At 42.7% G+C, this 25380-nt stretch overlaps 1 protein-coding gene across 3 annotated transcripts in view; it reads right to left on the reverse strand.

The window, feature by feature from the left end:
• Positions 1–323: 323 nt before the first annotated feature.
• The window catches only part of cdk17 (cyclin dependent kinase 17), a 67997-nt gene continuing 42940 nt past the window's right edge, over positions 324–25380 (reverse strand). Inside the window, exons 4-19 of one of the 3 annotated variants that reach the window (XM_066705014.1) lie at positions 24980–25144; positions 22453–22586; positions 16098–16223; positions 15147–15203; positions 14428–14542; positions 13401–13495; positions 9946–10008; positions 9435–9558; positions 9174–9294; positions 8019–8116; positions 7242–7347; positions 4440–4482; positions 3833–3923; positions 3342–3419; positions 2801–2876; positions 324–2297 (exon numbers count right to left, since the gene is read on the reverse strand). In XM_066705014.1, the coding sequence (XP_066561111.1) occupies positions 2291–2297; positions 2801–2876; positions 3342–3419; positions 3833–3923; positions 4440–4482; positions 7242–7347; positions 8019–8116; positions 9174–9294; positions 9435–9558; positions 9946–10008; positions 13401–13495; positions 14428–14542; positions 15147–15203; positions 16098–16223; positions 22453–22586; positions 24980–25144 (1499 nt within the window). In that variant the 3' untranslated portion in view covers positions 324–2290. Of the gene's footprint in view, positions 2298–2800; positions 2883–3341; positions 3420–3832; positions 3924–4439; positions 4483–7241; positions 7348–8018; positions 8117–9173; positions 9295–9434; positions 9559–9945; positions 10009–13400; positions 13496–14427; positions 14543–15146; positions 15204–16097; positions 16224–22452; positions 22587–24979; positions 25145–25380 lie in introns of all 3 variants that reach the window. The other 2 variants (XM_066705013.1, XM_066705015.1) reach the window with 2 other exon arrangements.

The raw sequence follows: 25380 nt of genomic DNA on the forward strand, positions 1-25380 counted from the left end.
TCCTCTCCTCCCAATTCAGAACTCAATCTGTGGGAGAATCTCATATCACACAAATGCATTCAGGGAGATCCAACCATCAACCAGCTGACAAGGCCTTTATCAGACCATACTGTCACACGCTCTGGAGACTGATGAACTGAACTGATAAGGTCTTTGTGCTCCAGTGGACTCGGCTGCAGTGTTTGGGTCAATCTCTTAACATTCCTGCTATGTTTAATAGCATCGGTAGGTAATAATTTGGTTCAAATGAAGGAAAAAAGACCCACCCCATTCCCCAAGCCCAGTACAAGAAACGGAGGTAAATAAGGACAGACACATTCAAATTCTGATCAAATTCTGTATGAAACGGAGACTAAATTTACTTCATGGTTACGAGAAATAAATAGCTATTAAAAAGTTAAATTGTCAACAAGTCTACAATTGAACATTGTTTTCCATATAAGGAGAAAGGTACACGTTATTGAGGTCCCAGCTTCCTGACACTGTCCTCCACGCAATCTGTCGGACAGTGGAGATCATGTCATTTACTAGGAAGAAAATACAACATTAATACAATACTGTCAGTTGAAAGCAACACAGCAGTTTGTTAGGCCTACGATTTCAATTTGGAAATCAATTGTATCTGTATAAACGCGTAAAAAGAGCAGTGGTCCAATGCAAACTGTTACACAATAGTTTTTCTTGTCATTTTCAGTTTAAACCTCTTTGCCACCTCTTTTTCAGTTTTAGAAAAAACAAACAAAAAAAACAAAAAATCTAAGGAAACATTTCCCCCAACATGCCACAAGTACACTTCACAAATAAAGTTAAAATGTAACATACAAAAATTCTCATAATACTGTTAAATAAACTACATAATTTCATATTCATAAGCAGAAATGGTAGGACCCCTGAATGTGTTTACAGTGACTCTCAGAAACAGACTTTCATCTCCCCCCATCAATGACCATTACATCATAGATCTATCAATCGGCAAAAGAACATTTACAGTCCATTCAGATGCACTAAACTATTTGTTAGAAGGCAAACAACTGTGTACAAGGACTGCTGCCACTGCAGACAAGATTTCCACTGAGATGCATCTATAAGCAAAGTAGGAATTCAATACAGACGTCAGCAAAAGCAAGAATGAAAAAAAAACAGAAGAGCTGGTCAAAGATCACCCATATCTATATTGTATGGCAGTTCCTAGGTGTTCATCGAAAACAGATCACCTTGATTCATTGAATGCCCTCAGCTGTGATGCTCCAGTGTTTTGGGAATCTGGGATTGTGGCAATTAGCTTCACAAGCGATTGCACCATATGCCAAAAATTACTTTGATAGGAACAAAAGTCACCCCTAAAGAAAGCCTTCTGAACTGAATCCTGAAGGTTAAAAGAAGTGTCTTCTCTAATATGCGTGAGACACCACAGACTCCCTGGGCCGTCGGGAGGGTCATTCAGAAAGCAGCGAGGGGCTGATATGAGCGGGTCACCAATGGTGGGAAAGGAGGTTGGGACTGCAGCTGTGGGGCTACAGCACTCAGCTACTGGAACATTCATATTTTCTTTTTTTTTTTTTTTATACATTTTTGCCTAAATAAATATAGACCATTATTATGTACAACTTTCAATCCCAGAAAGGACCTTCTGCTGAGTTTCCCCAGGAGAAACTTAAGGAAAAAAAACAAAAACATTCGGTGAAGTTTCTGGGCTGTGCCCGAAGGAAACTCAGAGTTTGTGGTCAGGAGCTCTGCTGAAGGAGACCTGCAGATGAAGTCCAGTCCCATCAGTTTCTGAACACAGGTGGAGTCATCACTGGAAATCAAAAGGAGTCTGATTTCCCAACACAGTAGAGGGAAAAGGTCCCAAAACTTAGTGACTGGCCTGTCGAGGAGGACAACCAGGCTGGGTTCACATGGTAAAAAGCCACGGCAACTTCTTCAGCGTGTTGAATCTAGACAGTAGTCGTTTAGCAGCAATTAATTCCCCAATAAATAACACTATATCTCAGTCCTGCTCAGTGTCCGCAATAGCTCCGAAAGAACCTAAAATCCATCTGTACAGAACAGCGTGGCACTGATAGGCGAGTATAGAGCAGGGCGCGCGGTCCTGTGGGTGGGGTGGGGACGGGGGGGGTGAGGCACTGCTGTGACGGGTCCACAGCCCCGGCTGCGAGGAGAGCCTGCACGTCACCCCCCGGCTGGATGGTTGGTTTAGAGAAGAGAAATTAAGTCCTTAGTTTCACTCCACTGTGAGCAAAAAGGGCCTAAAAGGGCTTAGAAGAGCATGCTCTGTCTTCTGTTTTTGCTATTTCCTGAAAGACAACATGCAAAAAGAGTTGGTCAGTCAATATGTACACACACACACACAAATATACAAATAATCTTCCCTCTCCGTGTTTGTCACTTCAGGACTAAGGGAGTGAGGGGCGAGCAGCACAGACCCAAAGGAGCCGCCATCGAACTCAGCTCTGCAGACACTGGCACACGTGAACTGAACCTACATGGCACTGGGCAGCGTGATGAAGGGCTGCCCTCTAGTGGTGCCACTTAGACACACCAGGGAAGTACAGTAATAAAACCAACTGGTCATAACCATTTGCTTATCCTTCCCATTTTGATCTTTAAGCCTTAATTAGGCCTAATGTGTACTATTTTGTGAGCACTGTGGGTAAGGGCATCTGCTCAGCTTCAATACTACTTCTACTACTACTGCTACTAATAATAAATCATTATCATAATCTTAATGCCACAGTTAATTACCCAATTAAGTAATTAGCCTCTATTACATGTCTGACGAACAATGAGTAACTATTACCGAAGTGATGTGTAACGATGTTGGGAAGTTAGGAAACCCTGAATATCTCCACAGGCTTCTCGTCTTTTCAAATCCGCTGCAACTCCAGTGATGACAAAAAAAACAACACTTTTAAAAGACACCTGTCTGGATCAGTACTGTCGACAGTTCGACAGCATTAGCGCTTTTCTGTTTTTACTTGAACTGCCCCTTAATAGAATCTGCCGCCACCCCTAGTCTGGCTCCTAGTCAAGTCACTTCAGTTTAGGCCAGTGTGGTCTGCTGTATCCTCGTTCTCTTACTGCAAGATGCTTGGACAAGAGTGTGTATTTTAATCATTATTATACTCATAATAATAATAATGTGCCTTTGATCTTTATGTGGAATGGTGCGTCAGCACTATGGGTGGCTCAAGATGTTCACACTGCCACGCCAGACAACCTCTGGGTTTTCCTTCAAGGACAATGTTATGGTTTGCAAGCCCGAGACTTGATCTGCACTCTGGCACAACAGAAGGCCTGTATCAGGACAGCTCCCACGCCCAGCGGCTGCCGGTCTTTACCTGTTTCTGGGTATGACGAACTGCGAAAGCCAGGGTCCCTCTGCAGCTGCACCTCCTTCAGGGTGAAAATAGACACACCTGCGGGGAGAGAACACCACCTTGAAGGACTGCGCTCTTACAGGCTGGCTGCTCTGTCTGGGGGGTTGGGACACTAGGGACTGCCAGGGCCCAGCTGCATCTTTCATTAGGCTTCCCTTCGGTTGCCCCTTACATGTGACTTGAGCTTGATGCTGGACCTGAAGACATTGAATTCCACAGGCTACGGAATGGAAATCCTTCCACAATGTTATTCAACCCTTATTGTTATTCAACTGCCCAAAGACACTGGCCTGAGCCGGTTCCAGTTGCGGAGTCCCTGACCTACAAGAAAAACCCAATCGCCCGAGTCCTTAAGTGGCTTGTTCTATCCAGTCAACATGCAGCATTCCGTTGAGCCTCAGTAATCCGGCGAACTATTGAGCTCCTTAGCTCGATATAGACAAGACACTCACTCTCAGGCAATGTGTGGACCCTTGATCCCAGGCTCTTGAAGTAGGGCTGCTTCATAGACTCATTCGCCGAGATTCTTTTCTTGGATTCATACTTAAAAAAATAATAACAAAATGTAAGGATATAATGGATATAATTCCATAAGTTAAGTTGCCCTACAATAAAAAAGGGACAGACATGGCAAAAAAACTGACATCATTAATTCAAACATGCCTTAAACGTCTTAAATTGGAGTTTACTGCAAAGATCTTAACATTACCAAGTTATAAATATATATAATAGTGTGTAAACGTATTACTTTTTCCCCATGAAAGTGAGTTTCTACTCTAGAGAGATTAAAAAAAATATATCACCACCCTGGGTCACTGTGCGTACACTATTGGAATTGGACAATTGCTCATGCAGAGCACAAAATAATGAATGAAAAAACACAGAAAAGCCTGGATACGGACAATGAGACCATAATAGACTATTTCACACCAAAAGCTAACATCAGCATTACATTTAAATAACTCAATACACAGGTTTCTCCCCTGGGCTGCTGCTACATGGGTAAACACAAACTTCAGGCTGTTCCAGTTTAGCTGGATGTATTCCCTCTGGACTTACTTGTAAAAACATTAACAACAGGTCAATTCCTTCAGAGTCCAACCTACGGGAGAGAAAAACAAGATCATAGAATTGAATAAAAAGACATTTCCTTGACTACGTGATGTCAGGAACATTTTAAAGATCTGCTTTTTAACAAATGTATTTTGTGTCTAGCTAACACTTGTAACACCCGAGATATAAAAAAGGTTGTTGTAATAAGACTCCTTATAAAATCAGCAGAAGCAGGGAACTTGTTTAGCAGAACAACGGCACCTGTCACCTTTTCTAACTGGGGCAGCACAAGTAATAACCTGACAAACTGTTGACGCCATTCTCTCCAGGCCAGCCAGTCTACTGTAGCCACTGTCGAACAGGCTAACCCACATTGTGAGAGTTGAAGGGGAAAAAACAGAGTTCTTGCAAAGTGTTACAGGAACTGCCACAAAGTGAGACTGTACTCATTCTTTCACAAGCCTTTGGATGATTTGTTGGTATTATTTTGTGCTGACTGCTAAACCTCAACAAGAACAGAGTTTGCTGTGGTTGAGAGAGAAAAAAAAAAAAGATAGTACTGTGCAAAAGTTTTAGGCAGGTGTGAAAAAATGCTGTAAAGTAAGAATGCTTTCAAAAATAGTCATATTAATAGATTATATTTATCAATTAACTAAATGCAAAGTGAGTGAACAGAAGAAAAATCTACATCAAATCCATATTTGGTGTGACCACCCTTGCCTTCAAAACAGCATCAATTCTTCTAGGTACACTTGCACAGAGCCAGGGATTTTGTAGGCATATAGTCAGTGTTTGATTAAACAATTATACCAAACAGGTGCTAATGATCATCAATTCAATATCTAGGTTGAAACACAAGCATTAACTGAAACAGAAACAGCTGTGCAGGACGAATAAAACTGGGTGAGGAACAGCCAAACTCAGCTAACAAGGTGAGGTTGCTGAAGACTAGTTTACTGTCAAAAGTCATACACCATGGCAAGACTGAGCACAGCAACAAGACACAAGGTAGTTCTACTGCATCAGCAAGGTCTCTCCCAGGCAGAAATTTCAAGGCAGACAGGGGTTTCCAGATGTGCTGTCCAAGCTCTTTGAAGAAGCACAAAAAAACAGACAATGTTGAGGACCGTAGACGCAGTGGTCGGCCAAGGAAACTTACTGCAGCAGATGAAAGACATCATGCTTACTTCCCTTCACAATCGGAAGATGTCCAGCAGTGCCATCAGCTCAGAATTGGCAGAAAACAGTGGGACCTGGTACACCCATCTACTGTCCGGAGAAGTCTGGTCAGAAGTGGCCGTCATGGAAGACTTGCGGCCAAAAAGCCATACCTCCGACGTGGAAACAAGGTCAAGCGACTCAACTATGCACAAAAACACAGGAACTGGGGTGCAGAAAAATGGCAACAGGTGCTCTGGACTGATGACTCAAAATTTGAAATATTGTTTGCCGAAGGGCTGGAGAGCGGTACACAAATGAGTGCAGGCAACAGTGAAGCATGGTGGAGGTTCCTTGCAAGTTTGGGGCTGCATTTCTGCAAATGGAGTTGGGGATTTGGTCAGAATGAATGGTCTCCTCAATGCTGAGAAGTACAGGCAGATACTTATCCATCATGCAATACCATCAGGGAGGCATCTGATTGGCCCCAGATTTATTCTGCAGCATGACAACGACCCCAAACATACAGCGACAGTCATTAAGAACTATCTTCAGCGTAAAATAGAACAAGGAGTCCTGGAAGTGATGGTATGGCCCCCACAGAGCCCTGATCTCAACATCATCGAGTCTGTCTGGGATTACATGAAGAGAGAGAAGCAACTGAGGCTGCCTAAATCCATAGAAGAACTGTGGTTAGTTCTCCAAGATGTTTGGGCCAACCTACCTGCTGAGTTCCTTCAAAAACTGTGTGCAAGTGTACCTAGAAGAATTGATGGCAAAGGGTGGTCACACCAACTATGGATTTGATGTAGATTTTGCTTCTGTTCACTCACTTTGCATTTAGTTAATTGATAAATATAAATCTATTAACTTGCTTTCAAGAATAGACTTTACAGCACAGTACTGTACAATTCTGCAGGATTTCCATGCAGTGTTCTCTGGACTCTTGCTTGTGTGCAGCGCTCATCAACTTCCAGCCCAAACTCACATGTGACACAAGTGTAAACATTTTTTGTTTTTTACAACCCAGCAAGAGTTTGACTAGAAGACCATTCCCAAACAGGTGTTTGACCAAAGTTAAAAAACAAAAAAACATTCCCACGTAACTGCAAATTAAAGCTTTAATCATTTTCTTGGTATTATTCGTAATGCATACACACAGCCTGCCTTCATTACGGTTGCCTGAACTGTTGTAAACACATTTCTGGTGAGCAGCTTGTGAATTCTTTAAACCAACATCCTTTTCTTGGTTTCTGGAGCCAAACCAAGTGAGATGTGCCAACACCTCTTTTCTCCTGTTATTATTCGTAATCAAAAGTTTGCAAATCAATTGAGTTTATTACGGACATGAGCAAAAATAAAGATCATTATTCATGGTGTGCTGGGGAAAAATATCAGTAGGATTCTGGGTCACACAGCACTGCCCACTGCCCCCAGCCACGCTTTAACTTAATGCTGAGAAACAGCACAGATATCGTCTGCATCTCTGACATGACCCAGTCCCAGTTACTTTAGCAAGAACACTTTAATATGCTGGTCACTGATCAAGAGGAAGGCATTGTGTCTGATGTTGGGTTTTGTATTTCATGGTAAACATGACAAACATGAGGACAAAAAGCCCATCTACAACACCCACTGCGGGAACTGTACCTTGGCGCGTGGTTAATGAACGGCTGGGGTTTGTACTTGGGGAAGTTGTATGATTTGAATTCCTCAATGGATGATATTCCTGGCCAGTTATCCTCCGAAGGAGTGCCTGTGACAGAGGGAGAATTCACACAGTTATGCAGCACATGGGTTCAGCAGACAGCTGCCAGGCATGGAATTACAGACAAACACCATGTGATCAACACAGCCAGCACCCTGCGCCTTACATAGAGGTTTATTAAATATTTGAATTCCTCAATGGCTTAACACTCGCTTAGCATTCTAGGAAAAATTCCCCCGTGTCCACTGTAACCAAGGCTGCCGGCCCAGAGATGAAAAGTCACACCCTTCAGAAGAATGATTTGATTATATTTAGTAATGCACGTAATTCTATTTTGTGCAGTTGGACAAAACGCATGGCATGGCAAAAACATGAAACGTGAAATCGTTTAGCGAGAGAAAAGATCGGTTCCCCATTTGCCCCAAAAAACTAAGCCATAGGCACTGATCTATAACCCACTTTCATGTTTTCCTGACACAGCCCTACTTTGAAGGGGCCAGTTCTGCAGACTTGTCCCGAATAAACACAGGAGACCGAGCTGGACACGGTTATGTCAGGGGTGGATGAAGCGAGTGTCCTCTAAATTGTACAGAGTGTTTGGGACACTTTGGAATGAGAGGCTCTAGATAAATACAAGATATCACTACTATTGTGCAGGTTGGACTGGCAGGGGCCCATGGCCATTATACAATCAGGAGGAGCAGTGCTGAATCATTTACCTAGGAGTCTGAAAATCAAGTGCAGCTCGTCTTCCACCGTCGAGCCAGGAAACAGAGGCCTGCCAGCGGCCATTTCATAGAATATACAGCCCACACCCCTGGAAAGGAAGGCAAACAATCATTAGGCTTATAAACTATTCACTACCACAGGAGGAGGCGTCAGGCATTTTCAAATCCAAATCTGGGCTGTGGCACTTTCTTCACTCGCAGTGAAAATCTCAGTTCTCGGTCAGCGGGGTTTGAAGCTGACCGTTCCTGACGCACTCCCTTCGAGAGCGCTCTATGTCTCGTACGTTAGGTGTACGCACAAACCTGCAGGGGAAAGCAGCTTTGTCGTCTCTGGTACATTGGATCAGTTGTGAGGATAAGGTTAGAAAGTTACCATTGTTAGATGGTAATGAATGGAATGGTTTTGTTGATTAGTAAAAATCCCCAAGCTGAAAAGTCTCTGCATTATTAAATTGACGCGACTTAACCCATATAGAAAGGATGGTGCATGATCAAGACATTTGAAATGGAACCAGACACTAGATATCAGATGTGAATGTGACACGACCCCAGTCACACTGCTCTCTGTGCAGGATTGGAGCAGCAGCACAAATCCAATGAATACACGCAGGACAAATTAGTCCATATTACTGCTGTGCAAAGACTAGTGCCCAGTGCTTCCCCCACAGTGGGGTTCACAAGCTTCTGGTTGTTTATGATCCTGCCCATCCCCATGTCTCTCCCACATCAGATTTCCCACACAATCCAGTGTGAAAAGCAATCACAGAAACCATGGCAACAACAGACATAACAGGGTAATGAACAAGAACCAATCACCAGTAAATTAAATAACTGATGGTAGAAATCCATTGACAGGTACAGGAGCATTAAACACATAATTAGGGAGGGGGTAGCCTTTTAATTAACAATAAGCATCCAGATATGATTTTTTTTAAGTGCGTGACCTCTGTGTTAATCTATGCCATTCCAATTACAGAAATGAGAAACCAATCTCATTTCAACAGATTATTCCCCCATCAAGGGAGTACAAGTGATCACTGTAATATCCATCAATGGTACTAATCTGACTAGGCAAACAGCTGATCAGTAGGAATTATTTGATTGACCAGGGAGGATATGAGCATATTAGGGCAAAAAGATCCTCACCACATGTCAATCTGTGTGGAGTACTCCGAGGACCCGAGCAGCACATCGGGGGGGCGGTACCATAACGTCACCACCTCGTTGGAATAGGTCTTCGTTGGGACAGACTTGGCTCTTGCTAGTCCTGTGGAAAAAACCCAACACCAAACAAATGCAATTACAATAAAATTAAAAGTAAAATTGGGAGTGAGAGTCTGGCTGTCAGTGATGGAAACACTTCAATACCAGTGTGCAGACGTGCTGGGTGTCCGAGGGATTGCTTACCAAAATCTGCGAGTTTGAGCTCCCCTCTCTCATTAATGAGCAGATTCTGCGGCTTCAGGTCCCGATGCAATACTTTCCGTTGATGGCAGTACGCCAGCCCCCGCAGAATTTGAAACAAGAAGATCTTTAATACAAATTAAAACAAAGAGAATAAAAGAGAGGGACAAGAGACCATCACACAGACAACCTTGTGAAAGTGACTGATTTCCCTGAATATATGAAGTTAGATGTTCAAAAAGGGGGCAATTGGGAGATGTAAGATTTACACACTGAACAAAGAAAAACACCTGTCTCTCTTCAGGAACTCCTTTAGGTATAGGGGAAGACATTAGAAACTTTCAAAGCAAGCAATCAAATAAATTAGGTTCCTCTTTGTCAGTATGTCCGTTTGAAGATTTCATAATACCCCCCACCGAGGAATTAGACTGATATATTTATCTTTCTTCTTAAAACAAATCAAATACATCATGGTAAGCTCCTGTGGTCCAGTGGGAGGTGTGCCGATTCTTACCTTCACATTGTGCATACTCATGATGTTTCCACAGTCATCCATGTATTGCTTGAGATCCTTGTCCTACAAAATTAAAAACAAAGGTGAAGAGTCACAAAAATCCAGAGAGAGATGCACCTCCACTCAAAAGTTTTTATTTTATTTTTTTTATTACAAGCAGCTGCAAGGAAGAGGTTCAAGAGGCAATCTCAAGAACAGTCTTAGAGAAGTTACAAACTACAGGCACTTTTATGCAGACCAGACAGGAGAGATAACAGGCTGTACCGTGATGAGTGGAAGTTCAGTTTCTGCCTGACACATACACTCACCTAAAGGATTATTAGGAACACCATACTAATACTGTGTTTGACCCCCTTTTGCCTTCAGAAATGCCTTAATTCTACGTGGCATTGATTCAACAAGGTGCTGAAAGCATTCTTTAGAAATGTTGGCCCATATTGATAGGATAGCATCTTGCAGTTGATGGAGATTTGTGGGATGCACATCCAGGGCACGAAGCTCCCGTTCCACCACATCCCAAAGATGCTCTATTGGGTTGAGATCTGGTGACTGTGGGGGCCAGTTTAGTACAGTGAACTCATTGTCATGTTCAAGAAACCAATTTGAAATGATTCGACCTTTGTGACATGGTGCATTATCCTGCTGGAAGTAGCCATCAGAGGATGGGTACATGGTGGTCATAAAGGGATGGACATGGTCAGAAACAATGCTCAGGTAGGCCGTGGCATTTAAACGATGCCCAATTGGCACTAAGGGGCCTAAAGTGTGCCAAGAAAACATCCCCCACACCATTACACCACCACCACCAGCCTGCACAGTGGTAACAAGGTATGATGGATCCATGTTCTCAGTCTGTTTACGCCAAATTCTGACTCTACCATCTGAATGTCTCAACAGAAATCGAGACTCATCAGACCAGGCAACATTTTTCCAGTCTTCAACTGTCCAATTTTGGTGAGCTTGTGCAAATTGTAGCCTCTTGTTCCTATTTGTAGTGGAGATGAGTGGTACCCGGTGGGGTCTTCTGCTGTTGTAGCCCATCCGCCTCAAGGTTGTACGTGTTGTGGCTTCACAAATGCTTTGCTGCATACCTCAGTTGTAACGAGTGGTTATTTCAGTCAAAGTTGCTCTTCTATCAGCTTGAATCAGTCGGCCCATTCTCCTCTGACCTCTAGCATCAACAGGGCATTTTCGCCCACAGGACTGCCGCATACTGGATGTTTTTCCCTTTTCACACCATTCTTTGTAAACCCTAGAAATGGTTGTGCGTGAAAATCCCAGTAACTGAGCAGATTGTGAAATACTCAGACCGGCCCGTCTGGCACCAACAACCATGCCATGCTCAAAATTGCTTAAATCACCTTTCTTTCCCATTCAGACATTCAGTTTGGAGTTCAGGAGATTGTCTTGACCAGGACCACACCCCTAAATGCATTGAAGCAACTGCCATGTGATTGGTTGGTTAGATAATTGCATTAATGAGAAATTGAACAGGTGTTCCTAATAATCCTTTAGGTGAGTGTATATGGTCAAACCGGGGTAAATTTAAGGCATACGTAATGTTTAATATAAGGGGGTTTGTACGATATATCAAGCCCAAATTGAGGGTGAAAACTGGTTCTTATCAGACCCTGTTCTTCGAAGTATCAGGGTTGAACTATAGCACAGTAAGACAGTGACACAGAGACACACAGGGAAAGAAATACAGTTCTTCAAAAGGATTCATCAATTAGGGCTTCCACCATTTGAAGGAATGCCGTACATCATCTGTGTCATTTTAGTTTGCCGAGACTGGGATCGATTCTTTTGGATACACCTAACCAATACTGAGGACAACTACAGCTAGACAACTGCTGGTGCATGAAATTGTTTGTTTATTGGCAAACCATGTTTTGATGGTTGTTGTCTGTATTCTACAAGATTATTTCAGACATATTTCTGGCAGCCACCCCTATGCACTGCTATGGCCTGTCCGACATTTGTAGCTGATCAGTTCATGACCCTGTCTGCAGCAGTGAAGGACTGGCTCTCTAAAACAGGAGTGTCAGCAGCTTCATCAGGAATAGAAACTGCAGGAAGGAGGAAAACACCATGCCAACCTCATTTTAATCGTGGCACACTGAAAAGGCTTCATTATAAACCTCTCAATATAATATGAAATACCTTGGCTTACTTTAGCATCCTGACATAACTGAATATTACATAAGCGTTCTTCCCACAAAAAAGGGAGCAACATTTTTAACAATTTATAAAATGTACACTTGGGTTTTAGAATAATGAACCTTAGAAACAGAACTACGGACCCAATCAAAAAATCCTCTCTAATATAAAGTTATGCTTGTAAATTACATGACAGACTACTTGCATGTCAGCTGTCAAAGCTTCTAGATTTGAAAACGACTTCATATATAGATAGAGGCAAATCGGCCTAAAGTTGGTAGACTGGAAATAGCATTTGGAGCGTGGGCAAACGCATGATTCACAGTCATTCACTTCACTTCCCCATGCGTGCTGCGCCATGTGTTGTGGTGAGGCCTCGCAAGAAAACTCAAAGAGCATGCAGCAAAGCACTTTGGGAGATAGAACCCCTCCATTGGAGTTATTAACAACAATGCCAGCCATGTTTTGGGCTTTTGAACTGCTTATCAGTTGCAGATATAGTCTCAGCTCAGAGCTTAGCAGCTCAAAACCATAGCAGCAACCATGGAGTCATAACATTATACTGTTACAGAAAATTGCAAGCGGTCGCCCTGGCAACTAAACAGTGACTTATCCAATGCAGTGTCTGACTATTTTCTGTACTGCAGATATATAGATATATATATATATATATATATATATATATATATATATATATATATATATATATATATATATATATATTAGCACTAACACTGGTGAGTGTGTGTATGTGCTTAAGACAGGTACCATTGCTAAGGAACAGGCAGGCATGTGTCTTGACTGAAAAGCCCACACAAGCTGATTCTCCCCATTAGCTTGCATGGGAGAGTGTCTAAGCAGGGCACAATGAGGGCTTCTCGCGCCTCACGCTCAGAACAGCTCACTCACGAAACACTCTGGGGATTCTCAGCCTGCGTTGCGATTCAACTAGATTTTGCAGCTCCGCTCTGGCACAGACACTGACAGCCAGCCACCCTACAGGACTCTTCAAAGGAAGAAAAGACGCTCAACGACAATGTAGATTAGCAAGGCAGGCTGATCTGATGTGAACATCATAAACTCAGAGGTCCTAAGGAGACATCCCTAATTCCTGTTGTACAAAGACTCCAAGGGACACTGAAAAGTAATGAATTGCAGACACTGGGGAGGTTGATGTTTTTCATTGGATGTTGTTGTTCAGGGCGATGAAGATCAGCATTTTTATTCTCTGGAGGTTCTGTAAGTCATCAACACAGATGAAGATGACGACAGGTCTGAAAAGAGAGAACACTTACCAGGTACTCAAAGACTAGCGTGAGTGACTTGTCCGTGTGAACAATATCGTGTAACGTCACAATGTTTGCGTGCTTCAGATCCTTTAGTAACGACACTATAGAAGAGAAGGAATGAGAATTATTATTATTTTTTTTAATAACTTAAATCTTATACTGAGCTACAGTTAAGTTAGGGGATTTCTAGAATGAATCACAGGGATTCTTAAAGTAATCCAGTATTGACATCTGCAGTGCTACACAATAAAGCCTCTTTGTGACAAGTGATTAAAGACTGCCAAGGCACCTTGTCAAATGTTCACTGAAGGTAATGTGAAACTGAAATCGGGAAAAATATTTTGCTTAAATTTGGACTCGCAGGGCAACCCAGGCAACTATTAGAAATGTAAAGCTTTAAAACTGGATGAACAGAGCCTATGTTACACTGCCACCCTGTTTTCACTTCATGGGCATTTCTGATGCTGCCCCCTTATAATTTAAACATACACTTGTTTACTTGACAATCTATTGAGATACTTCAGGTTATTCTAGTGTTTCAATTCAAAAGCAAGAGACTTTGGATTTCAGTCCATTTCCCCCCCAAAAAGGTGCAGTAAGAGATCTTGTCCTTGGCACAGAATTGGAGGAAAGGGCAGCAAGACCATTTGGCAGTTGCATGGATATATTTAAGTGGCAGCAGCTGAGGGGCCAACATACAAATAATGCAAATATCCTGAATGATCTCGCTGGCAGGTGTAAAACCGCACTGAGATTTTCAGAACGGCCAGATTGAATTCCGCATTCACAAATCCTCAGTGGCGCACTTGGCAACCTCTCAATGCTTGAATTAAAAAACGCAAGGCTGGGCGGCTCCACAGACAGACCACTGGTCACTTAGACTGGATGAAAATGGCAAATGTGCATTTTCTTGTTCTTATTTTTAATACAAGTTGGAGTTGAGCTGTTTCTGAGATGTAGCTGTGAATTAGTGTCAGTGTGGCATGCATCAGCCAGCAGGTGCATGGGCGGGTGGCACGGCTCTGTCGCTAACCCTCTCTGATGGCTGTGCAGGGGGCTCCCTCTTCATGCTCCAGCCTGATTTCCTTCAGTGCCACCAGGTTGTCTGTCAGTTTGCTTCTGCCCTTGAAAACCGTTGCGTATGTTCCCTGAAAAAGCCAATGAGTCAGCACACACACACAAAAACCTGTCATGAGCTAGTTGAAACATGAACAAGCTGTGAGTAGGCAGGTTTGTATTTAGCAGCTTTTCTTTACACATTGAAAGACTATAACTGTCAGGTAATCTGAGAAAAACAAACACTCCAGTGTGCCAACCATTATCACAGGTTTCATTAAGAAACATAAATAGATATATATCATATAAACATATATATGTAGGAAAAATACTGAGATACTGGAGGTAAACTTCCCGTCTCTTTGTTTGCATTTGTTCCTTATGCATTCGCTGCAGAAGGAAAGCAAGGCACACAGGATTCCCTTTGTTAGGGCTGCAGACAATGCTCGTGTGTATCCTGTACAGCCCAAGGACTGCATTAGTCACTTCACATTAAGAGAACTTGTGAATGGTTTAAAGTACCACAAAAGTAATTAAGTATTTATAATTCTAAGTGTACTGACTGTAAATCTAAAATGTGACCAAAGACAACTATCAAAGAAAGAAAAAAGTAGAATTATCTAACCGAGCAATGGAAACAGGTCTAATTAGTCAACACAGACAGATGAGCAGGGAGAGAAGGTGACCCTGACTGACCTCTCCGAGTTTGTCCAGCTTGATGTAGGTCTCCAGCTTCCCAAACCCAATTTCAGACTAGAACACAAAAGGATTAAGATTATCTTAATAGGGTTATTTTACCTCTTAATGCATAACAGGCCACATTCAGGGAACATATATCATGCAAATCCTTATCACAGAGTTACACATGTTGTTAATTTGTTTGCTGCTCCTGATATCTGGGACTGTAATTTAATTTTACACAGGCCATTTGTCACAAGTTTGACAGAGGGGAGCAATTCAAAAGATAGGCCTCTTGGGTATTTTTTCCCAGGAGAATCAAAAAAACCACACTAGAGAAAATGAAATGAGGAAGAAAGAATAATAAGAACAAAGAAAATAACAGAAAAAAGAGAACAGGGACAGATAAATACTGTCAGAACCCAGAATAAGAATGATCAGAGCGAGAACACTTTTTGTGTTACTGTTTACTGACACGCCTGTGCCACTGACAACTATAAAACAGCAGATCTTTATAACTGAATATTAAATGTGAATTTTAAACATCTCAAACACAAAAGGGGATATAAGGCTTAAAAACAATCAAATACAAAAACATCTTAAGTTACCATATATATATATTTTTTAAACAGAACTAAAATGCAAGACGACCGGTTTTTCAGGAGCTCTAATATCAGTTCCTCAGCAGCTTATCCTTTGGTTGCCCCCGGATGTCAGTGGTACCTGGTGTGTTGGCTGAAAAGGGGTCACCAACTGTGCCAACTGAGAACTACTGGAAGGGGATTTAGAAATGACCGGCCTATAGACAACCGATTGTGACCTTCACAACAATAATTACATTCATTGATTTATAAATTAATGAATACAAACAAATGTATCCATTGCACAGCTGTGTGGAAAGCAGAGAAGGGCCAGGGCATCAGAGGGTGAGGCCGGCCAGGGGGGGCAGCAGGCAGCAGGCGTACTCACCAGAGAGGCCCTGCGAGACCGCCGGCTCATTGGCTGGTCGAAGGGAGGGCTGTTCATCTGCAGCTTCTCCAGGTAGCCGTCTGGTATCCTGATGTCCGCAGGGAGGGACAGACGCTTGTTGAGGTCCTGGCCGACAAAAAAACGAAAGCAACGTGCTTTAGAACAGTCAGTCGCAAGCCCAGTCGTGAGCCTGCACTCTTTCACAGAAAGAGTTGCTGCATCTTGACACGTTTCCTGACAACGCCGAGCTGTGAATGACTGTTTGGATAGCGTGCTCAGTGGCTGGCAACATTTAATGCTGTTCTTGATACCTGATACGGTCCTGCTCAAAACGAATGAGCTGGAATCATTATGCAATTACTGGGGAAATTGCCGGCAATTTTCTGAGTTTCTGCATGATTCATCTAGAGATATAGTGAGGGTATGGAAAGACTAACTTCTATGGTACAGGTTTTTTCCAGAAAAATCTCCTTTAATAAAGCTATGATAAAGAGATGATGCCATTTGCTGCACTGCTTTGTATAACACAAAGCCTGTTTTAGAACCACTGCAGTTGTAAGTCACATGCTTGTTTGCCAAACTGCAATATAAAAATGTCGTGTCAGTTCCCTTTTCAGCATTAAATGGAGATAAACACTTCAGCCAATTTTTTACATACATCTTCATACATCAGCAGTGTACACTCCAAACACATTCCAGTTCCAAAACTGGCATGTGTATGGAGTGTAAAAAGACAATTACACTTGCAAATGAGAATAACATCAACAGGAGATAGGAAGCAGGGGAAAACAAATAATTATGTTAAATGAACGGATGTTGTAGTGCCGGCGCTGCATGCATGCAGTGCAGAACAAACCAGAACAAACCTGCTATCATAGGCCACTGTCATCTGTTTCCTGTGTACACCACAGAGCACCTGAACTGAGCACGACTTCCCTTGCTGACAATTCACAAACACCACTGACACCTTCTGCAGTGCTGCTCACAGCGGTTAGCACAGTAGGGCCTGTGAGCAGATGCTGTCAAGAGTTCATGTGGTGTGATAAAGGCCATTTATATTGTTTGTATTTACTGCATCCTGCATTAGAGAAGGAAGTGCATCTTCCGTTTTTTTCCCCCTCCCATTCATGACTGCAATACGTTTGTTTTATTTTCCTTTCTACAGGGACATTACAAGCCTCACTTTGACCCAGACCCATGGGCCAATATGCAGCATGTCATTAGAAATGGCCTGAAGTGCTTTAATGAGAAACAGACTACTGCCTCCCAGAGAATAGCACTCCACAACTCAGCTAAACAAGGGTGATGTAGGTCAGAAAGGTAGGTAGTACATTCACAGCACTGAATTTAAATGCTTTATTTTTTTCCAAACCTGGTATGCGTTTGGAATGAATGAATGTCATGGAGGGAGGGCGATAAAAATAACAAAATGTGCACATGGAAATCAAGGTCTAAGTAGTTCTGTGTTATGCATACAATACTCTCGTTGATAGTGCAGTTGCAACTCTTTAAGACATCTGTGCCTGCAGGCTACAACTGCCATCTATTGTATCCAAGGCATAAGGCATGCACGCCCGTGGATTGCAAAGCATGGGTTGCACACACTCTTTAAAAGAGCAATTGCATTCTGTTACCTGATGTGAGTACTGAACCTACTTGACACATTCCAAAAAAATGTTCTATTCATACCAATATTGTCCAGCTTTGAAAGGAGGTATGGTTACACTATTGTCTGCCTGAGAAAATAAGACTCTAGTTGAGCATTACAAAGACTCGGTGTTGAGCTACAACTGTACGAATGGTTTCCACTGGGAAGCAATGTCGCTCTTTGAGTCAGGAGAGTCCTGCGGGAGTCTTCAGTGTAGCACAAACTTGAGCTTCACCCATCAGTTCAAGGGCACAACCATGCAACATCTCCACTGAGGGGAGCAGATAATGGGCTACTGAAAAGGATGCTTACAAGGGCCCTCCAGAAAAGCAGAGCTGTGGTTTCAGGAGCAGCAGTACTTACAACCTTCATTTCAGCCCACAGGACCAATGGATAGAATACACACTTGCTCAATTTACAACCAGGACATGTTTAACCTGATAACACTGTCATGTCAAGCCTTCACAGTGGAAAAGAAGCCTTTCATTACAGTTTTCTGCTCTCATTTCTGATCACCAATTCCTGCATTCAATGTAGATAAGAAAAGGAACAGAGTGGAGCAGCTTTTGCTCCTGGTACAAAAACACTGGATCGGATTCCCCCTGACAGGCAGAACAGCAGAAAACATGCAGGTGGTTATCTGTTACCAATAACGCTGCATTGCAAAAAATAAATAAATAAATAAATCTACTGAAAAGGGTTTTTATGGTGTTGGAAACAGACACAGCAACAACAGCTCCATTCTGTGCTGTAGTTTATACTGCTGTGCTTGTAATTAATGTTCCTCAATACATTCACAAACGGGCAGAGCAGAATTGCAAGAATCAATTTTTAATGCTGAAAATGAGGAATCTGCTCAACTCCCCCAGTACACTTCCCCCGTTCGCTCTAACTTAGACTGCAGTCACAAGCAGGCTGGCATGGTGGTTATGTCACTTGCAGACACAAGAGGGCGCCAGCTATTTAGCCTGCAGAGAACTCTCCAGAAAGCACATCCCACGAGTGTAAACAGAGTCACTGCTATGGACAGATCTCTCAGGGATACCACTTTTTAAAAGATACCATCTTTTGCTGATGCTCACCGAAGCGACTGACCAGAACAGTCAATATCAGGTATAAAAGACGCAGGCTTTGGGCTGCAATGACTTCCTCACTATATGGAAGGTGATGAGGAAAGCAACCGAGTCACAAAATGAATGCCCAGGGGTCCCATCCCATAACAAAGCCACCGGCATGCTTCAGAGAGCAGAAGCCATCTAGGTTTAAGAGCACCTATGAAAAGGTCTGACTGCCATGTTTATCACAGAGACATTTTAAATCTTATACTCATTCTGTGGGGATCAGCAGTGTTGTGGAGTCAGGAAATCAATGTTTCCCTGTGCTTTCATTGTATTAGGCAATTGGCCTGGAAAGGCTAATTTCAGAAGGTGTATGCTTCAGTAAAGTCGGCTCAGTGAATGTGTGAATGTAATATAGCTGTAAACGGTACGATTCATTTCTCAAACATAAGCCCTCAAATACCTCGGCACAAGCAAAGGATTAAGACTACTGAATCCGTGTTCCCTTATAATTTACAGACTCAATTGTGGAAATAATGCACACATAAAATGTGTAGCTTTTCTTTAATACAATAGGAGTATTCCCATTCCCAAGAATATATATCCATAAATAGAGGACAACATCACAGGCATTTGCACTACTCGTTACCTGCAATAAAACCACCGTCACACTGCCTATGCTATTACAATGCATAACTGAAGGAGGCTCCACACTGCTAACTCTGTCCGAGGATTGTATAGAAATATAATAACGCTCAGGCAAATGTAAGGAATTCCTCAGAGCAAGAATAAGTGATCAGAAGCTATGCCAGTTTGCCAGACAGTCAGCCAGTGTATGTGCCAGTCAGTCAGTCTGTCTTTGTTTCAGCCAGCAAGCCATTCAGTGAGACAGCCAGTCAGTACAACAGTCAATCAGCGAAACAGTCAGCCCAGTCGGTTAATTCCGTGGCCACACTGAACGTTGGGGCACCTTGGTTGCAGCATTCATTTTCCTGCATCCCTTCTGGTGCTGTACAAATCAATCCTGTCCAGTCTTTGACGATGGCAATTCAGCTCGCCTTAGCTCCTCCCACTGCTCCTCTGCGCCCATCTTCAGGCCTTACTGTTACCTGTCTGAACCACTGCATGCTGCTTCGTACAATTTCAACCAAGGGTTTGCACATGCAGACTCTTTGCCCGATGTGAACTTCCGGACTCATTCGTCCTGCACAGTGTAGCCCGCTCAGACCCGCTCTCTTCTCTCCTTCCACTACACACTCCCCGATATTGTAGACTGCTGTGAGACATCCTCATAACATAGCCTGAACGTGCATCCTGAGCCGAGAGACAAAAGCCTAAATAAAGTAACAGGGTAAATAGACCACCCACCTAAAACGCAACCCACACAAAGAAATCACATGAAAACAAACGCTTAAGTCTCCAGAATGATCTTGTTCTTTTTTCAATGAAAAGCTTTGGCTTATTTTATTTATTTTATTTGGAGGGGGTAGCATTATCACTCAGTCTATGAGATGACTGACTTTAAGCTACAGTTATGTATACACAGCAGCACAGCCCTGAAAAGCTCTTTAAAAGGTTGCAGGGTGGCGTGCTGTGCAGGCTTATCTCCCAAGCCGCCATATTCAGGACAAGTTGCGGCCTACACGTGACTGACGCTCAGTGAAGTTCAGGGTCCAGACCGAATGTACATGAGATAGAGTGGACAGCACTACTGGCACCAGCACTGGCTATGCTTGAGCTTTAGAGTTTATTTTTTTATTTTTTTCCCTTCCCTGAAAAAACTAAAACAAAAAAGCCTCCAAGGCTCCATATTTCTTCAAATATTTTTCATTATGCCCTAACCTATAACATGATTCAAAGGTTAATCTAACAAATAAACAGGTTTTGTTTCCTGCACTGAGCAAAGCGGTTAGTTTCCTGTCCAGACAATTTCCGCTAACCTGCAGGTGTGGCGAAGGTGTTGCCTCAAAATTCACTGTCCCTGCAAGCCTGTGAATCACCAGCTTCCTCCACAAACCTGTCCGACTGGGTTCTTATGACACCCGTTGCAATTACAACATGCATAATCCTACAGGCCTGCTAAATAAAAAAAACAAGGAGTAATAGATGTGCAAAGCAATACTTCACTGCAATTCCTGGCTATTCAAGAGTGTGGTATATCTATTCAGGTTTTAAACTCTGCAGTTGCATAATATAACTGCGCAGAGTCAGAGGGGGTCAAAAGAATCAACATTTCAAAAAATCCCCCCACAAAAATCTGGAAAGTCATTTGAAGCAAGTGATGTTTCAGAACCGCACTGAGGCAGCCAGCGTCCTTCCACATTGCCCTTTGTGAGGATTAGCAGTCTGTTGTAACACGTAGCCTAGGGAAACCTGTGCACCAGCTGGGCATAAACACAGCCCCGTGTTCGCAGGCATGTCGGGCTCTACACAGGACAGAGGCACCGCATGTCTTTGGAACAGCTGGCACATGCCTGAGCACACACTGCAATAGATGTCTATCATTCCTACCGGAGCACCTGCTCGCTCTTATCCTGCTGTCAAGGGAATGTGAAGTAATTGACAGCACTAGGGCTGTGTCTCTTTCAGCTCAGTAAGCAGATGGGGTCTATGGGGCGCTGAAATAACCCATTTCAGGACAAGCCACACTGGAAAGAAAGCTCGAAAGGAAATGGAAAACTAAAATAAAAAGTTAAAAATTAACTGCAGAAAATATGCTTGCTTGCCTAATGTCCCGGCTGTATTTTCTTAATTCTTAATGTATTTCTTAATATATAATATAAATGCTTGACATGAGACAATTATTGTCCTGAGTGTTATGAGGGGAATGCAGCAAGGAATAGATGAAAGAGCAGGAAGTAAATGGCAGTCATGAGTTCACAAATTAGAAAAAGAAAAAACTGAAGACTAAAGGTCAATCATGTGACCGTGGAGTGTGCAGACTCCCTGAAAGACTACAGACACAGAAAATATCAATCCCCCACCAATTAGGTTGGTGTTCTCCTCGAACTTCATTAGCATACATGAGTGATGTGTTAACTAAACAGCACTTACTCCTGAGGGCACTCAGCACAGGCTTAAGTATTCTGACATAAACCACATACTTTGCTTGAATGTGATCAGTGTGCATCATGAAAACAGGCAGAGCTACAAAGCGCTTAATAAGCAGAACATGATCCTATAAAGCAAACGAGGTTCACTGAATAGTGCAAGACAACACTTGATTAAGGAACGAGCATTCGTGCAGCAGACAATTGAAACCATCACAAAGTCTGAAAAGTCGCACGTCTTCCTCATTACATTGAAACTTCAGCCCTGGTGTTATGCAACCCCCCCAAAATTGTCGTCTTGACTGTAATTTTAGAAGATACATAAAACATGTAAATAAAAAAAAAACGTGAATACGACTTGAATGGTTTTGTCTTTCGAAATGTCACTTTCTGTGACAGTTTCAGGGCTTTTAACTCTCATAAGCGGGTTAACCATGGCCCTGTGGAACACACACCTTTTGGAAAAACAATGTGATGGTAATCAGATCGTTTTGGGATCCTGAGAAGAAAGCAAAGGCAATTAAATATTATAGCGAGCAGTTTCTATGCAGTTTTTACCAAGAGGCATCAGGGCCTTGTGCCTGTGGCGGTGAACTCACCTCCATGGAGATGCGGCGTTGCACCCTGCTCCTCAGACACACGCCCGTGGGAGACTGCACCTCATCTGAAGACGTGCCAGAAGCCTGGTCGCTCTCGCCATCCGAGCCAATCTTGAGGTTCTCATGCACAATGTCTGAACATCGGAAAGAGTAACACAAACGGCTTTAGTCAGGAAAATAAAAAAATTAAAAACATTTTAAAAATCACACGCACACACACGCACATAGAATGTGTGGTACATGCCAAACATTCTGGTAAGGGCAACTCAAAAGCTTTTACTTTAAAAAGTCAGAAAATAAAGAAAAAGAAGGAAAAAGAAAGACACTTTAACAGTCAAACTCGGTACACAAATTAGAGTTTGTGTCAAAGAAAAACAATAGAGAATAACAGCATAAACAAAAGCAGCCACTGTTCACCAGGATATGAAACCACAAACCAGACAGCCATCGGACAGGTTTGTGATATTCTGTACAACTCAGTGTTCATTGACTGTAGAGAGTCCCCTCTGAATCCCCTCTGACAGTGAGAACACCGCAGATGCAAAGCAGCAGACACACTATTGCTCAGGTAAAAAGTGGTGGACCTTCCCACTTAAGTCAAACTTAAAACAGCAGAGTCCATGACCTCCTTCTGGCGATTACTCAAGACTTATCTTTTCAGTCTGTACTTGTAATTTAGTAATTTATTCTCCAGTAAGACTGCACTTACAAAACATCATACTCTTGCCTTTGCATTACTAGCACTTGTATTGTTTATGTATGTCTTTTGTCGGTAATTCTGAATTTGTAAAATGTATTATGTCTTGAACTGCACTGTATTATTGCACTTTGTATTGCTCTTATATTTTGTAAGTTGCCCTGGACAAGGGCGTCTGCAAATCAATATTATTATTAATAATAAATAATAAAAAGGGCAGGCCACATAGCAGGCCTTGCTTATCCTATCCCCAGCAGCTTACATATTGAAGTGTCTCATTGCTCAATTTGGAAAGGTCCTCCATCGAACTACAAGCACCCCCATTCGTTTAAAAACACACTGGAATCCAGCTCGTTAAACTCTTAAATGGGGCTACCCACACACTCCCAAGGCTGCAATTATGTAACATGGTGATGATCACAGACACACAGAGATTGGAGCTTGATTTTATTCACTGGGCCTACTCCTACACAAGCTCCACTGAACTCCAGCCAAACCAGCCCACTGTAACCCACAAACTTCACAGCAGACTCGGGCAGTTCAGTGTATTGCATTGGATAAAAAATGTAGAACTACAACTCTGTGGCAGACCAATGTGAGCACTACATGTTAACTTAAAATAGAAAAGCAGACTAAAACTGCACACAGGCCTCTGGGAAATCCACATTCAAAGCTGTGCATTGTTGGCTGCCGGAACAACCATACGCTCTGTGCAGGGGTAAAATGCATCTGCCTTGAACACAGAGAATGTATAGAAGCCTTAACACTTTGCAGTGCCAATTACCTCAGACTCAGACAAGCTGGTCAGATCTAATTTATTTGAGGGAAAACATGGTTAAATTTTAATATTTTCTAATTAGCCTGTTTACTGTTAAAAGTATAAATCACCGTAATTGGACAGCCAGTCATGAACACTAAAACACTTTCTTGCTTGTGGTTTTCTAGCCTGCAGTACTGTTCTATGGCGCTGGCTGCTGTAGCTGATGACAGAACTCTGCCTGATCTTCGTGCCATTAAAAATGAATGTGCAGGTGGATCACATCTATTACTCGACTTCATTTAGAACAAAGCTTCAGATGTGCTCTCTCTCATCACACTTTCATCACAGGTTAAGCAGTGCGTTTGATCAGCCTGTTCATTTTCATCTGCCTCCCTGTTCTGGATTCTTCTATGATCTTTAAAGTGTTAGTGTTTGATGTATGTACATATATATTAATTAGGACAGCACATAATAACCTAATTGATATACATCACATAAGTGTATCAACCTATACAATCCTTTTAATCCCAAACAAGCAGAGCCATTATTTTGTTTAGCAACATCTGTCTTGTTGTGACCTGAATAAGATTTGGTTTCCAAGATGTCACATATTCTAAAACCCAATATAAGAGGTTTCCCAGTAGAGAAAAACACCACTAACCTGCCTTGTCTGTTGTCCAGTTTTGACAGGACCATCGCTGTCACCCAAAGTGCCAACTACCTACAGCTTCTGAATGACTGGGCATATATTTTTAAATTTTATTATTCTTTCCATAATCAAATCATACAGACAGATGAGTTGGTTAGAACTGATGAAACATAGGAAAGCAAGCAGAAGCCCCGCCCCCTCTCCACTGTCAGGAATATTGGGAAACCAGGACCGACACTGGGGTTTACATGTGCAGTGTTATCTTAAATTGCATGAAGACAAATGAGGACCAAGCAGGGTTATTTCAGCAACTACAGCAGACAAACCAATAGAAGTACAGTGGACTAGAAAGTGTGCTCATGTGCTCATACAGTCCACAGCTGGGGCCTCAGTTGACCCTGCACAGGAGGAATGGACTCACCTAGCCTGCTGCCGTTCCTAGGCATAGCCATGAAGGAGCTGAGGCTGCCGCCGATAACGCTGTGGGGCCTGCGCAGCGGTGGCTTTTTGAAGGAGCCGGTGTACTGGTGCAGGAAGGAGTGCATGCTGTGCGACGTGGGGGGGCGGCCATTCCTCACGATGGGCTCTGCAGTCCCAGGGGACAACGAAAAGAAACACAAAATAGGTTGTCAGGATCTAACTCCGGTCCCTCCCCGAGCTATCACACCCCATTACATTCCCCCGCAGTGACATCTAGTTCCCACTCGCTCCCAATCTCTGTGGCCTGCAGCTCTATGGAAACAGAGTTAATTATACAGCAGACAAAAGGCTGGTGCTCTGTGGTTTCACACTCAGAGCAACAATAGCTTTAAATGTACAAGT

Source organism: Amia ocellicauda, chromosome 5, assembly GCF_036373705.1.
Source record: "Amia ocellicauda isolate fAmiCal2 chromosome 5, fAmiCal2.hap1, whole genome shotgun sequence".
Taxonomy (NCBI): Eukaryota; Metazoa; Chordata; class Actinopteri; order Amiiformes; family Amiidae; genus Amia; species Amia ocellicauda.